General features: G+C 41.2%; 1 protein-coding gene across 5 annotated transcripts in view; it reads left to right on the forward strand.

Annotated features, from left to right (window-relative positions):
* Nucleotides 1-16,360, forward strand: part of ENOX2 (ecto-NOX disulfide-thiol exchanger 2) — a 43,047-nt gene that overhangs the window by 23,913 nt on the left and 2,774 nt on the right. For all 5 annotated transcript variants that reach the window (XM_084534777.1, XM_084534778.1, XM_084534781.1 and 2 more), the window contains 7 exons: nucleotides 1,517-1,623; nucleotides 7,831-7,945; nucleotides 8,823-9,004; nucleotides 10,669-10,776; nucleotides 11,607-11,663; nucleotides 12,899-13,007; nucleotides 14,058-14,143. In XM_084534777.1, coding sequence (XP_084390903.1) covers nucleotides 1,517-1,623; nucleotides 7,831-7,945; nucleotides 8,823-9,004; nucleotides 10,669-10,776; nucleotides 11,607-11,663; nucleotides 12,899-13,007; nucleotides 14,058-14,143 — 764 coding nt within the window. The remainder of the gene's footprint in view (nucleotides 1-1,516; nucleotides 1,624-7,830; nucleotides 7,946-8,822; nucleotides 9,005-10,668; nucleotides 10,777-11,606; nucleotides 11,664-12,898; nucleotides 13,008-14,057; nucleotides 14,144-16,360) is intronic.

A 16,360-nucleotide genomic window follows, 5' to 3' on the forward strand; every position in this document is an offset into this window, starting at 1 on the left:
GAGAAGACACTTAATTTCTAGAGTCTGGTGAGGTCATACTGAAAAAGTTCCAGGAAAAAGAAATGGCAATCCTTTTTACTCAGCTACAGTTAATTTATAAGCATATGTCATTAACTAATCAGAACTTTGTTGTGGAACTTTTCATTGACGTCAGAGTCCACATCTTGGGGGAGGAGAGCATGAATTCCTAATTTTTTTCCTCTTTTAATTATAGTCTATTAGAAATTCTATCATCTTTTCAACATTGCACTTCTGTATACAGACAAGGTAAGTTCCTGGTAATCTGATGCCTCAGCGAAATGTACAGGATTTATTCACCAAAGGTAGGATGCAGTAGAGTGTTCTCAACACTCTGTTCTCAGTCACAATGTAAGAAGTTAGTGTAAACGTGTTGCAGAGTAGAATTTTGAACCTGGGTCTTTCAAGTCCCAGTACTTTATTAAATCATGAAATCAAGGAAGAGTCATTGGGTCTGTTCCAGAATGTGATTTATAACAGTTCCTCAAATCACTCATTGCCTCTTACACATCCCTTCTTTAAGTAAGTCTGATTATTTTAAGAGTACTTTTTCCATAACTGTACTAAGTCTCCTTGAGCCCCTTGGCTAGCATATGAACGGTATTAATTTTGGTTTTATATTCAGTAATTTTGGCTGTTACTTATCTGACACTTGATTTTTATTATTATTATTTTTTTTAATTCTGTAAAAAATATGGGCATGTGGTCCAGAAGACAATACAGTAAGCACTGCACAGTAAGTAGTAATAGACAGCAGCATGCAACTCATCTCTACAAAACAGCTAGTGGTATCTGAGACACTTTCAGATTTATTAGTTAATCTAAATAGCAGAGAGATAATTTTATTTCATTAGAGTTATGCCTACTACAAGATTACATTTGTGGGGGGAAAAAAACAGCTAGGTGTGCTTTCTGCTGTTGGGTGAATTCTCATCCTAAGAGAGGCACTTCATATTTCCAAAATACCTCTGCAACTTTTTTAGAAAAATATTTTAGAAGGAAACCTAAGGAAACAAAATATTTTAGGAGGAAACCTAAGGAAACAAAAAAGTTGATGGCTGATGGATTGGATACAGTTTTCAGGCTGGTGCAGTGTTCTTTAGGACTGGACCCCTTGGGCGAAAGAACATCCAAAGTGCTAGCTTTCACAGTTGTGAGAGGAAATGTTAGAGAGCGCATGCTACCTAGGTGTATCTGTTGCACTCACAAGCAGTGTTGCTCAGTGTGTTTGAGTGTTTTGTTTTTTTCAGTGCAACATCTGCCTTCATTTTTTCCACTTGAGTGCAGATGAAGTTTTCCCAGTTGATCGTGGCCTGGTGAAGTCCATACTTTCCTTTCCAGGCACAGAGTCCTGAGCATGGCTTCAGCACAGTACAGTGTTATGACAAAAGGTTAGCCAAACCACCTGCCTGATTCCACTCTTTTACTCCTTTACTCCTTTGTTCGCCCTCTCTGGATGATATTCTGGCCTGATTTGACTGCTGATTTGATACTACAGTCGAGCAGATAGTGGCCGTGTACCATTCTGCCTCCAAACAAAAGGCTTGGGACCATTTCACGAAAGCTCAGCGTAAGAACATCAGCGTGTGGTGCAAACAAGCAGAGGTTGGTAATTTTCTATTGTGTTAGATTCTGCAGCCAGTCTCTTTCATGTCAGGATATTGATTTTATGTTTGCACAATGCTCACATGGGTAATGACGTCTTAATTCACAGTGTAAGATGGGAATTACTCAGTCATCTCTTGTGTTGCAGGTAATAAATTTGCTCATTGTACTTCTGATACTAGAAGCAATATATTGATCTGTATGCCAATTGCAGTTGTGCACAATAATAATAAATATAGATCTGTTTTCTACTGTTTTTAATGTTAAAGCAAGAAGTATTTCTAGAGAGATACTAAAGAAAACAAGTATCATCACTGAGATCAGCTTTTTTCATGTTTTTCTTGAAAGATTTGAGAGATTGAAATAATTGCAGCTGGACAGTCTTGAAAACTCGAGGCAAGTTGTTCTCATATTCATATATTTATGTCATGCAGCAACATTGTTAGTGAAAAAAGGATTTAAAAATGGTGGCAAGGGTGGGGATAATGGAAGAAGGAATGTTATTCAAACTGCTGTTCCTGCAAGAGGAAGAATAGTCTTCAGTCCCTTATTTGATCTTCTGTGATTCAGATACAACATCAGAAAAAATAAACCTAAGATAAAGAAAGATTGTCTCTGCAAAGTGATGATTTTGTCAGATATTTTTCCTGGAGTCTGAGATGAAATATGTGCTGCCTTCTGTCACCTGTGTAGTAGGGATGTCCCGTTGCTTGGCTGCACCTGGCAGTGGAGCACATCTTGATGCTCTGTGTCCGGCCTGAGGAAGGCTGGAGGAGATTGTTATGCTCCTGGGAACGTGGAGGGCTTCCAAGAGGAACAGAAGAGCCCCATGGTAGGTTAGAGCTCTTCTTCCATAGAATCTCATTTTTGTGTTCCTTCCTAAGAAAGGTTAATGCTCAAAGTGGTAACCGAAGTGTTGTCACCTTGGGGTATGAATAGTTTTAAAAGAAAAAGCAAGAAGTTGTATTTTTCTTGCTCATTAACCTTTTTAAGTTGGATGAGGCTTGAATCAGTTTTTACTTCTGGCAGCACACAGATGTCTTCTAAGTGGCAGGAAAAAGCAAATGACAACAAAACAAAAACCTGCTATGAAAATTACCTGCCTTTTAAAGTAACCCTGCTGTGTTTAGATAGTAATTTTTTATTCACTGTGAAAACGCCAGCAATTTAGAGATGATGTTGTCATTTATGTTTCGAAAATTTGGCAAAGCATATGCTTTCTCATCTCAGCATAACCTTAAGATGATTTACAGCCCAGTTGGTTTCCAGTGTTCTCCAAACCGAGCTGAGAAGAATATCAGCCTGAATGCATGAGGTAGTGTCCTTGGCTGAGGGACTTGGGAAATGGATGTTTAGCACTATTGTCTAAGTGTTCCCATGACAGATGTGTAAATAGGTGATGGTGTCTTGTCTCCATACACTGCTGAGTAGTCAGGTTTGGGTGAGAAATCCTAGTCTGCTTGATGGCTTTGGATTTTCTTCTTTCTTTGTTTTGGTTTTGTTGCTTGGAAAGCAAAGGTTGCTGACTGCTGGACCTCATTGCATGACTTCTCAGTGCCCTGTGCAGTCATTAGTGGATTTATCCTCTTGAGATGGGGATAGGAGAGGTAGTGGATGAAGAAGCGTTTGCCTGATGTTGCCCAATAATTCTCTGGAAGACCAGATGTTTTGACTGCCTGTTGTGGATCAGACTCAGTATTTCTAGCAGTATTTTCTCAATATTTCTAGTTTGTCTGTATAGATCAGGTAGAACTGAAAGTCTGGAGACACTTCATGACACCCACCCCAGTGCAGGCCGTGGTAAAAGATGTGCATTCTGAAGTGTTTGTTTATTCACAGTAAAAAGAACTCAAATATATAAGCAGTAAAATAGCAATTAAAGAGGAAGGATAGCTTTTTAACCACAGCTTCTTGTTCAGTTGGTCTTTCAGTGTGACGTTGAAATCCTGTTCTGCAATGTTGTGGTGTCTGTCGCAGAGGTCTCTCCTGGTGGAGCACCAAGCCAGAGAGCACATAAATTCTACTCAGATCCCAGGAGCATGCCAGTCTAGGCATGTAGCTTTCTGCAGGACACTTGTGCACCTTTCATGCACTTTGGATCTTGCTGAATGTTGTAGAACAGAACTCATATGTTGATTTCTTTCAGGCATTTGAAGGTTAGGCTGTACTAAAGTCCCCTGTGTGGTTAGAGCACCCCAGTGCTATGTAGTATGTTCTGAGGGATATGGAAGGAACGACTTCCATCATCACTTCTTTACTGATAGTGTTCATAACAGGGAAGAAATGGCACGCAAATATTTTAAATATTTTTTTAAATACTCCGTTTTTTGTATTAAAAAGCTACAGTATTAAATGAGTTCACTGATTATGTTAGGTAGCTACAACTCCGCAAGAACACCGTAGTTACCAGCCATGACCTGTGATAGCTCCAGAGCTGTTCTGTAGCTTATCACCTCATGAAGTCCTAAACCCGTCTCAGACCTGTGTGGATCTGCCTGGCCTTGTTTCAGTGTAAAGCAAAACAGCTTTGATTAAACCACCTCTGAAAATGTTACTCTGTGTTTTCAGTCTTAACTGTATTAAGATCACATCTTTTTTTAACTAAGCCTGTAATAATGAGCGTCTAAGGGGAAAGCTTTTATTTTCTAAAGGATGATAATTTCTGTGAAAGATGTGTGTTTACTCTAGGGCATGTGAAAGAAGTAGATGAGTGTATACTTTCATATAGGACAGATTTTGCAGGGTTGCTTTGGTGAAATGGTGCTTAATCCAGCACTCTCAGGTGCAAGTGCAAAGCACTTGTGACATACATCATCCTTATTTTCTAGTGAAGTCAAATTTAACATTTAATAACCATTGATATTCCAATTTATATGTAATATTACCAACAGAAGAAGTGCATCAAGTATCTGATTAAACCTCTCTACACATATCCCATCTGCGCATGCATAAATAAACGATAGATCTGAGCTAAGAACATGATTTGTCTGCCAAGCAGAAACATGATAAAGTTTTCTATTTGGGTTCTGTTTATTTCTGTTAGGAACATTCCTATGACTTCTAAGATTTGTCTTCCACACTACTCATGCACTGTGGGTAGTACAGAATTAGTGACACAATATCTTCTCTGTACATTCTCCTTACAAGACTATAACACTGTAGAAATTGTATACTAAAGGAGAATTGTTTGGGGATGTGGACATATCCATCGCCTTGCTGCTCTTTACTCATCATCATATGGGATGTTGGAGAATAAATTATGATAATTTTCAGTAAGGTCGAGCAATCATTTATTTATTTATGTGGATAGAGATCAGGAAATTCATAACAATGAGACTGATCAGTGGAAAAGACCAGAGCCTTTATTTGCTTGGAGGTTAAGCAGCAACTATGTAACAATTCCTTGGTTATTAAAAGGAGTGTATTAAAGAATGTAGCTCACTGAACAGACTAAGTTTTTGTAGGAGAGAGGCTCTTTAAAAGGAAGTGCACTTAACCAACCTGTGTTTGAGCAATGGGATTGGGCTTGATTCTTTTCCCCTGCTTGGCACCAGGGAAACCACAGTTGCATTGCTCTGTCTGGCTTTGCCCCCCTCTCTTGTCTCCAGCCACCCATATGAGAAAGATGACAGTGAATCAGTGGCAGCCCAGCAGGTATCTGCCAGGATGTTAAAGGAGCTGGGCTTTTGTAACCTGGGGAAGAAGAAGCTGAAGGGCCACCACCAGCAGCTTTCCACTATTTAAAGTGGAATGGCCTGAAGCTGCAACAACGGACAGTTCAGGATGGATATCAGGAGACAGTTCTTCACCCAGAGGTGGTCGGGGACTGGGACAGGCTCCCCAGGGAAGTAAGTGGTCCTGGCACTGAGCCTGCTGGAGTTCATGAAGCATTTGGACAACACTTGATCTGGGATTGCAGGGAGCACTTCTTTGAACAGGGCAGGGATTAATTTAGATACTTTGGGAGGGACTGTTTACAGCATAAATCTTCCTGTGATTCTGTGTTTTTCTGATGTATTGAGTTCCTTATTACAAACTGAGAAAACAAGTTTATTCCAAAAAAGCCAGAAGTCATCTTTCACCGTAAAGATCTTTTAACATCAAACTTAAATTTGTTCTAGGCAAAGTTGACAAGTTGGTGGTAACTGTTTATCCAGAAGTCATTTGTGACGGTGGGGTAGGTATGTGCAGGCCGCCTTTCAGGATAGCTGCAACCTGAGAAAAATCTAAATATCTGTAGAGCTGGATAATATCCCACTTTGGTAAAAACAAAAAACAAACAAAAACAAACAAACAAACAAAAAAAAAACTGGTGATTGATCCTCCACAATGACTGTTTTCCTGGGAATTTTGCATCTGTGAACCTCCCCATGAGACTGCACTTCTGAGACTTCCTTTCCAAATCCCACTTAGTCAATCTTTTCTTAGCAGATGTAAAGGAGGAGCTAATGTTTTGTTTTATACCAAAAAAAAGATAGTTGGAGAGTCTTGATTCAGGTTATGCCTCCTCTTTGAGCCCTAGCACTTCTGTTTTGTGCTTGCCTGAGATTGCTTACCGTGACTGGGGTGGGAGTGCTCTCTCCATTTGGAGTGGTCTTTTGTTCCAAGGTAAGTTCTCCTAGTGCGAAGAAGCAGTGAGACCAGTGGTGAGGCCTCTTGCAGAGACACTTGCTACTAGGCTCAGCTTTCTTTCCCTTATCAGGGTCTTTTCTTGAAGGAAGGTGGACCCCTAATATGCATCTTCTTGCTACAGCTTTTGTTGGAATTAATCCTGTGGGTGATAGCATCAGAGGAAAGCCCAGGGCAGGCAGCAGGTGTTTTGGAGCTGCAGCCAGCCCTGTCCCTCCTGCTTTGGTCTGCCTTGTTCTTACCCTCTTCCCAATTCAGTCTCCAGGGTATCCACACACCCAAACTGAAAGGATGTGCATTTCACCTGTTGGCTGAGCTTGGTTGAGGTGTGTTTGGTGCTAGCAAGCAGAGTTTTTGAAAGCTTCAGGCCGTTAGAGTAAAATCTGCAAAGAGCTGAACATTGATTTTATTTCAAAAGTAGGTCTTCTGTGTCTTTTCTCCTACAGCTGTTTCTGGGATGTGTAATCTGAGTGAAGTTTGGGTAAACTGACATCAGGTAGGGAGACTTGGCCAGCTGTGCTAGCCTCTAGTGAGTATTTTTGGCACCTCTGTTGTCTTGAATACTGGCCATCGCTTTCTGAATATCTCTTGTGCTGCCTTTGTGCAGGGGGGTAAGTCTGGCTAAGTATTTCCATGTATTGCCAACAGGGCAGTGTGGGTCTGTGCAGTTCTCTCCAGCCTGAGTAGGGGACAGAGCTGAGGGATGGGTGAGTTTGGCTGGCTCTGCCTGGACAAGGTGAAAGGCATGGAAAGGACCCGTGAGCAGGAGCTGGGGTCTCTCAGAGGGCACTGTCGCAGTTCCTTTCTGATCCCTAAGGTGGAACAAGGCTGCGACAGAGGAGAGAGGATCTCAGCAACTGCAGAGGGAGTCACTGTGGTGCAGGCTGAGCCCTGCTAGTTGGCACGGATGCAGAAGGGAGAGAAGCTTCAAAGCTCACCAGGGTTGATATGAGTTACGAGGTGGCTGGGCAGTGTCTGGCCTCTACCTGTGTACTTGCAATTCCATCGTCTAACTGGCACGATCTCCATCTCAGGTAGGTTTTGTTGTAGCCATGCGGCAGCACAGAGGAACAGAGTGAGGCAGCACTGTGGATCACAGCTATGATCACACTGCAGCATGGCAAGGTTCATGGCACCGGGCACCGTGTAGGCCAGTGCTCAGGAAGGTGCAGAGTACGTTGTATGGGAGGAGAAAGAAATGCCAGGGAGGTGTGTCAGGTTGCATACTGTGTATGTGAGGAGGGGATGGCACTAGCTGCAGGACAGTTGTACAGTTTTCAAGCAGGGCATGTGGGGAACAAAGTTCACCAAGAAAGAACCCTGCAGACAAGGCTAGTTGCCTGCCCTGGGGTGAAGAATAGAAGGAAGGTGGAGGAATCAGTAATGCCAGTAGTGCCGACAGATTGTCTCATGCTAGACATCGTTCTAGATTTAGTAGTCAGTGCCAAAAATTTCTATCGTTTCCCTTTTCTTGTATCATGGAGTTGCAGTTTGCAGACTTAGATTTCAGCATTTCTGTATCCATCTGGTTGGTTCCTTATAATCTGTATTGAAAAAAATCTGCTTTCTGAACCTTAGGAAATCCGTAACATTCATAATGATGAACTAATGGGTATTCGAAGAGAGGAGGAAATGGAAATGTCTGATGAAGAAATAGAAGATCCATCAGAGATGAAAGAAACAGAAGAATCAGGTAAAAGCACTTTTTGCAGCTCTTCCATAAAACACATGTCTCTTCAGTGGAGTCTTTTATTAGCCTCACCCAGATCTGTTTATCTGCTGCTGAGGTTTAAAATTTTGCGTACAGTCTAATACACGTTCTGCCTTGTATTAACCTCGTTAAACTTGTGTGTATTCATGCAAATTCTGAAGGACAAAGAAAAGGTCATAACACTGTGCCAGGACTTTAGAAGAAACTAAGAAACCTGCTGCAGACAAGCCTGGTACTGATGGACTTCAATATTTAAGCAGTGGGTTTTATAGCTATTTATGTTCGTATCAGATGCTTTACCTTGGCTATTACTGCTGTTCTTCAAACCCCTGATGTCTTTTTGAATTTGCTGCTATATGTTCTGTTGCAGCAAACCCTACAATCATAGATATAAAACATACAAAATGCTCTTCCTTTTGCATTTGAAGGTTATGTTATGAGAGAGAGCAGAGGGCTGTTTCTCCCAGCCAGCTGTTATTTTACATCATTTATCGTGGCTCCATTTGGTGCCTGGCTTCTCATTCATTCCTTTCACATAGATTTTGCATTATCGTAATGCTCGAAATACCTGTCACTTCTTGATTGTTTCTTGTCATATCCTACTTAGTTGAAGTGAAGCAGCAAGGTAACGGCTGCAGATATGTATGTGAAATATTAGAATATTTGATATTTTCTACTAAGGAGTTGTTCTTTGTCCAGAGCAGCTTCTTTCCTAAAGAGACATCAGGAACAGTGGTTGCGATAAATTTATTTTGTTTATTTGGGTTTGTAACTGGTAGCTGTGAGCCACAGAGCTGCCTACACACTGTGGGGAGAACACATCATGACTTCTTGTTCCCAACTCTGCTTTGTCCTCCAGCACTGGTGTCACAGGTGGAAGCCCTAAAAGAAGAAAATGACAGCCTGCGCTGGCAGCTGGATGCCTACCGGAATGAGGTGGAACTGCTGAAGCAGGAGCATGGCAAAGCAAGCAGGGATGAAGACACAACCAAAGAGCAGCAGCTGAAACTTCTCCAGCAGGCTCTGCAAGGAATGCAGCAGGTGGGCCTAGCTTTTTCTATAGCTGTGGCCTTGCTAGAAAGGCAAAGGGGCTGTCATGCAAAGCATGGGCACAAACAAAGGCATTTTGTTAACTTCAGTGGTAAATGAGAGCAACTTTCTGTCATTTCTGGTATTGCCAAAAAATAAAACAAAAATCTCAAAACAGTGATTCGAAATGAGCTGATAACAGTTGCATGAAAACAATCCATAGTTATGGATTCCTTGTGTGCTGTTTGCCTGACCACATTGTGACTTTTGAAATACTGAGTCTGTGCCTACCTTCCCTTGTAACCCTGTAAATCCTGCCTGCAAGCACGAACAACACAGGGGGAAATCCAAAGCTTGGTTTATTGCCATTTCTAAAGTTTACTGGATTTTCATTCTCTCAGAAACTGTAGGATGTGTTGTTCTTTGCTGTTTTCCTTATCTAAGTATCAAGTGTTTTGGGTCCCTATACACGTTAACAGTTTTGTCTCACGTATTAAGCCAGACAGATAACCAAAACACAGAGTTCAGCTAATAGTTCAGTTAAGCACGTTATTAAAATTAGAACTTGAAGAGATATTGTGAAGGTTGTGATTGTTTACTGGATGCACCTGTGGTAGGAACTAATTGCATTGGCATTTGTAACACTGGAGGTGGCAGAAGCTTTCTTTGGTCACTGTCAGCTATCCATGTGGGAGGAAATGGCAGGGGCTGCAGGACATAATAGATTTTCCTTTGTGCAGGTGTCAGGGAATTAAGGCTTCTCTAGGTACCACTGCCAGGATAAGTAATCATTCTGGAAGAGCACTCTGGAGGACCTACCCTGAGGAAAAAAGATGTTTGTTGTAAATATTAGCAAATAGTGTTTTATTACAAATAATTTTATATATTTTTTTCTAGATGAGATAGTACTTTTCTGAGCTTGAAAGAAAGGATTAACTGAAATACCTATGTCTGTATCCTGGTTTGACCTTGGAAGGCTGCTAACCTAAAGACTTAGCCATATTAGTGTTTAATCTTCTCTCATCCTGGTGCCATGATCTTGCCCATCTCTGAAAGGCCCAGTGGTAGTAGCAGTTTTCTGAGAATCATTTTCTTCTAGCTCTGTTGGGGAATCAATCATTTTTTTTCCTCTGTTGCCCCTATCAGATTCTTGGTTTGTTCAGTAAGGTCTTTGTACTCATGTGCGTTCAATACAGACACATTCGAGACTACAAGTTTGTTCTCAGAGCAGACCATTGTATCCACAACCACAGCCTGGTTATCCTTGATAGGAAAATCATTCTGCTCATCTCTGAGATGCGGTTTGTGATTCACTACACCATCTTTCTTCTTAGCTTTGCGTGTCAAGGGAGTGCACGATGTGTTGTGGCAGCTGCTGCAAGCATGCTGAACTGCTGGACTGATGTCGAGTGTGGGAGCACTCATCACATTTTTCTGCTATGCTGAATTGTGCAAATAATAGCACAAATTTTATTAACAGTCATGCTTTTTGTGTATGCTAATAAGCAAAGAAATTGCTTGGGTATAGAAAAGATTTCTTCTTTTTGTGTACCTAACCTTTTAATTGTTACAAATATGATCTGTCAGGTCTGCATGGAAGAGTGTTTATTCATTTTATATTCTTTAAATAATAGGAGGTGAAAGGCTATGAACTGTGTTTAACTTTTCTTTTCCAGCATCTTTTGAAAGTACAAGATGAATACAAAAAGAGAGAAGCTGAGCTAGAAAAAGTGAGAGAAGACAAACTAAAGATAGAAACATTGCTAGAAACCCTTAAGGAGCAGGTATGTGACTTCCCAGTCCTTCCTTATTCTCAGTAGTAAATGCAGTCCTTGGATTTCATGGCCTATGGCAGGTGCAGGGAAAAGCAGAGTGTAGGAGATGCCTAGACCTGACTTAGAAGCAGTCTTTAGAAAGCTGGAAAAACTTTCTGCTTAATTGGAGGTTGCGTATTAGTAGTGAACTTGCTGATTGATCCATAAAATAGCGAGAGAATCAACAGAAGCAACTATATAAACAAAAGACTGACTTTCATTTTGTAGGGTACAGTGGTATTGTAGCTGAAATGTTTTTTTATGCAAACTAAATTTTAAAAGATAAGAAAAAAACCTCAATTATCAAACATCAATATTAGAGACATGTTTTGATCTGACCTTCATAAAACACCAATGAATTTAAAGTTTTTGTCAGTGTTATAATATTCTTATACTTGCTGCATTTATTCTGAACATAAATGCATACTGTTTATTCTCAGGTATGATCCATTCTGTATTTTGTGGGCCCACATGTGAATCTAACCTTTTTGGATCCTCTCCTCTGTAGCATGGACTCAATTATATGTGTACCTACAGAATAGATGAGAAACATTCCAAGGCACTTCTCGTTAAGGACCGTAGAGCCAAGTGCTAGGTCCTTCCTCTGAATTTCTATCTTTTGCCCCACCATTCGGTGCCACGAGCTAGGGAATATAATAAATACTTGTCTTTCCATTAATTAAAACAGAGTTTGAATACCAGTAACCTTCAGTGCAGGAGCTTTGGTGACTTTTTGTATCAAAGAACAAAAATAACAGACTGTCATCAGTAATCTTTCCTTTTTCTTAAACTCTGTGTAGCAAAGCACAGTAGACGAAGAGGACAAGGAGAGAGATGCTATTGATGGCCAAGGGAATGTAAGTCTAAGTTTCTTTTCTGCTGCTTTAGTCAGAGTATTTTACTGAGGGAAGTAGTGACACCTCATTGTAAATTGAGCAATCGTTTAGCATTTGATTTCTTCTGAAGTGTACAAGCATAGTACATATGGACTGTCTATGTATGTACAAATGAAACAAGTTAAACTATCCATAGCAGCTTCTAGATGGAAGAGCAGTAGGTATTTCCAATGCTCTGGTGTAGAAATGGGCTTTTGTGTGCAAGGTAATTTTTTGCATTGTCTTTTCAACTAGTCTTTCCAAGAGAAAGGAGGCCATGCATTTTCAGTATGACATTACTGGCTGAATTACGGTTCCTATATCAATCGGAAGCTAGCTTTGTTTCCACAAAGTGCACACCATTACTTTCTGCTGCAGAAGCAAATTATAGCCTGTTTAGGCTAGGACTGCGCAGTTTCAGTCCTGTGTAATTCACAATTGCTCTAGAGTAAGAAGCTAATCAAATCCGAGGAGCCATTTAATTCTATCTTTGTTATTGGCTCATGTCCAGTTCATTTTACTAGTGACTGAAGGCTATTTCCAATTATAGCTGCCTGTATCTCTCAGACCACTGGAATTCAGGCTATAATTTAGGAATAAAAGTCAGTCATGCTTTTAGTGCAAAAAACAAGTATTTGCTTCATGTGTAGTCTTACATTTATTTGGGGGATAATAAATTATGCAAAATTCTGTTTGATTCCAGTACCACAAACTCAAGTCAAGGACAGTCTGATCCCAAATCCTTTGCATCCAATAGGCGCTTGCTTAATCATACTGCCACTGTTAAGGCATTTGAAAAATGAACATCTGTGTCTCAAGTAGTCACTGCAAGACTTCCTTTCTAGTCTTTTTGTTTGACTGGTTGAGGAGTTTGTTTGTTTTTGTGTTTTTAAGGCTCTTGCAGAGTAGACATCATACCAGTGAAACAGGGACAATGAAAGTGCATGTTATGGCATCTTACTTTTACTTTATGGGCTTTAATCTAGTTTGGTAGCTCAGACACGCAGTTTCCAACAGCAAAATAAACATCAGTGTGTTTTGTTGGAAGCATTTTGCGGAATAAACAATAGATAAAGCAATGCAGTGACTCACAGAAACAGGAAGACAAAAATACAAACACCGTCAAGTCTTACTGAGCTGCTGTAAGAGTGTGTAAGAGTGACTGCTGTGCTGTCAGTGTTTGAAATGGGTCCTCTGTGTTTGTTTTTTTTCTTCAGGAGAGCAGTATGTCCAGAGTTTGTGCGTGCAGTCAGGAGAAGGAAGGTCCAGTTGAGAAGACACTGAACAATAGTCCTGTGAAATCTGAACGAGAAGCTCTTTTAGTTGGTAAGGCCTTTTGATGGACTTGGTGACAATGTTAGAGACCGGGACTGAATGGGAGTTGCTTCAAATGGCCTCACAGCTTCCGCTGGCCACCTTTTGTTCCTTGGGTTATGCCAGTAGAGGTGGGAGTTCTCACAGCCTTTAGTCTTGGTGGTGCTCAGGGTTTCACTTGGTGCATTGCTCACATGGAAATCTTGTGCCATGCACTTTTCAGTCACGACCACGGTTATTATTGAAAAATAACCTAATAACCTAACACTGCATGCTACAAATATTCAACCAAAAGCCAGTAGATGAAAAAAAATTTTGAAGCACTGAGTGGGAGGAAAAGAAGTTCTCTTCTTGATGGGACAAGATAGCTTCTTTCTTGTCACTCATCCTAGTTCTCTTTGGCCATCCTTCCACATATGATTTGAGAACAACAAAAAATCATTTACTGATATTCAGATGGGTCTGTTTGTGCCAGATCATGGTCTGATGTCTGCACAGAAAAAAAGGGGACTTTCAGGAAAAGATCATAGGCACTACCTTTTACTTCAGATGATGGTCAGAACTACAAGTTAGTATTTTGGATTTACAGTTCTGCCTGTGAGCTGGAAAAGAGTCTCTGTGGGACAGGTTACAAACTTGTGCTGCTCTGTTTAACTGAATGCTGCAGGACTTGTGAGATGGGACACACATATCACTGCTTGATCTCTCCATTTGCCTTTTCCTGCTCCTTGAAGTGATACATCTGGAGCACAGCTTTCCCTCTTCTTTAGCCTTGAATCCCCACATTTATGATAACCTCTTGCTGAATTTTGACAAGGATCATCATGGGGCACGTTACCATTACTCAACAGGCATCGAGAGCAGTGAGGTCTGTTTTAAGTGCTAACCAATTGCATCAATTAGCTGTTGTTTCCTTTGCAGCCTATGGGCCAAACTTCACTGTATTTAAAAGCAAAAATGCCTGATAAGATCCCTGTGTTCTGTACTAGCAGTGGCAGGGAGCTGGGGTTCCTAACTAACTCTTCTCAAGAGAATGATGTTTGTGGTGTTCCTTTTTTCCAGGAATAATTTCAACGTTTCTTCATGTGCACCCATTTGGAGCAAGTATAGAGTACATCTGTTCCTACCTGCAGCGCCTGGACAGCAAAGTAGGTGTACCAATATCTCCATTTCCCCGAGCAAGCCTAGGCAGCACGTTTGTGTTCTGAGTGTGTAATTTTATTCCTGGGTATGATGCTGGTTGGGAGTGAGGACTGTAAGAGCTCGTGTCCATTACCTGGAATAATTTGTTGGAAGAGGACAAGGGTAGGGGGTGAACTTTCTTCATAGCTTCTGGCTTAGCCCTTATAATTATCCCAGCTTAATGTTAACCTAAATACGGAGCTGAAGGTGATGTTATTGTTAATGTTTGTGTGTGATCCTGCTCGTAAGTCAAGAAAACCCTTTGACACTAAGTGTATTTTGCAACAGTGAATCCCATGTTTAAAATCTGCATCTGAAATGTATTTGTGTTTATTCTGTTTGTTTACTGCCTTTGTTTCCCTTATCCCTACGACTTCCAAGATAAAAGAGAAAATAACTTGCCCCGTTCATACTGTTCATTATACTGCTATGCCACTGTATATATTCTATCTAAATTGAACATACTTAATGTCTTTGTGTCTCTGTGCAAAGTTTTTCCATGTTTCTGATCACGTGGCTCTTCATCAACCCTTTTCTGTCTTTGTTTTGACACTTAGAAGTGAAGTCATTTTTAGGAGGATGCTGTGCCTTACACTCTGAGAGCATAAGGATTGAACCACAGCCCCTGGTACAGAGGTCTGTGCAAAGTGGAGGGATCAAGTTCTTGGTGCAGAGCTCAAAAAGGGCAATAACAAGATGAGCACTTATGCGTTTTCCTTAGTACAAGGAGAAGCTGCTGTTTCCTGCATTGTTTCTCTATATTGCTGGCTTCAGACTCCTTATCAGAGTAAATGGGGAGGGACTGACCTCCCAATTAGAGGGGTTGACCTGACCTCATGGCGGCCTGCAGCTATCACGAGGAGAGCGGAAGGGCAGGCGCTGAGCTCTGCTCTCTGGGGACAGCGACAGGACCCGAGCGAACGGCATGGAGCTGGGACAGGGGAGGGTCAGGCTGAGGGTTAGGGAAAGGGTCTGCACCCAGAGGGTGGTCGGGCACTGAGACAGGCTCCCCAGGGACGTGGTCATGGCACCGAGGCTGCTGGAGTTCATGAAGTGTTTGGTCAACACTCTCAGACATAGGGTCTGATTTTTGGGTGGTCCTATGTGGGACCAGGAGTAAAACTCTGATTCTTGTGGGTCCCTTCCTGCTCAGGATATTCTGTTACTGTGTAAAAAGTTTTGAAGGTACTAGCAAATTGCATCTTGCTATTCTACTCTACTGATTTACTTTGATCGTCTTCCTTAAAGTGCTCCATGAACAGGATAGTTACCAACAGGGGAATCATCTCTTGTGCCTGGAACTTTCTCGGGCTGCTTTTGTTTATAACTTAGTGCTTAATTTTCCCCATTCTAAGAAAGTGATCAGGCTCACTCCATCCCTTTAATGACATACATAATAGTTCATCTTCTCGTGCAAGATCTGAATTTGTCTGAGAGGCAAACAGCTACCTTTGTTTTCCTTTGGAGCTCCTAAAGGAATGCTGCCATGTATTTCATCAGACTTCTGACATTTCCTGTTTGTGATTTAAAATGTAGGAAAGTGCTTCACTTCATTGGAAATTTCTGCTTAGCAGCATTTCTGCTTAGCTTAGCAGAAAACTACAGTGAAAAGCGCATCCTTTAGTCTCTGCAATGCTCTCAGTCCTTTTTATTGCTTGCTGATGCTTGGGTAACCTGCTAACTTCAACAGGATTTGTGTGTGTGATCTCTTAGAAGGTCTTCCCATTTCTTCCTCAGGGTACATCTTAATGTTCTTGTCTTCATTACTGTGAAAGCTAGGTAGTAGTTGTGGTTTTTGTTTTTAAAGTCTACCTGGTTTTGGCTTGAGGTTGGGCAGGTCTAAAGAGAGCACCTCCCCACTTCTGGGCAACACCTGTTTTGTTTTTTTTGAAGCCTCCAGCAAGGAATAAAGGAATATCTTTCCCCTGTTCACTGCCTATCAGTCTCACCAAGTAAGCCACCAGGTTAGCAGACAGTGCAGAGGTTAAAAGGGCAGTTTGGAGCCTTGAAATAATCCCAACAGAACTTCTCCAATACTACAGTGAGCACTGCAAGTGCTGATGAATAAAATAGATGATGGCTATCTTGGGGTGTCTCCTATCTGCTCCATGTTTTAGGTTGAACTTCTTCTTTACCAAACCCACTGTCAGCCTGAGCTTGTGCTTTTTCTGTGTCTTAAAACT

This window comes from Aythya ferina, assembly GCF_964211825.1.
Source record: "Aythya ferina genome assembly, chromosome: 13".
Classification (NCBI taxonomy): Eukaryota; Metazoa; Chordata; class Aves; order Anseriformes; family Anatidae; genus Aythya; species Aythya ferina.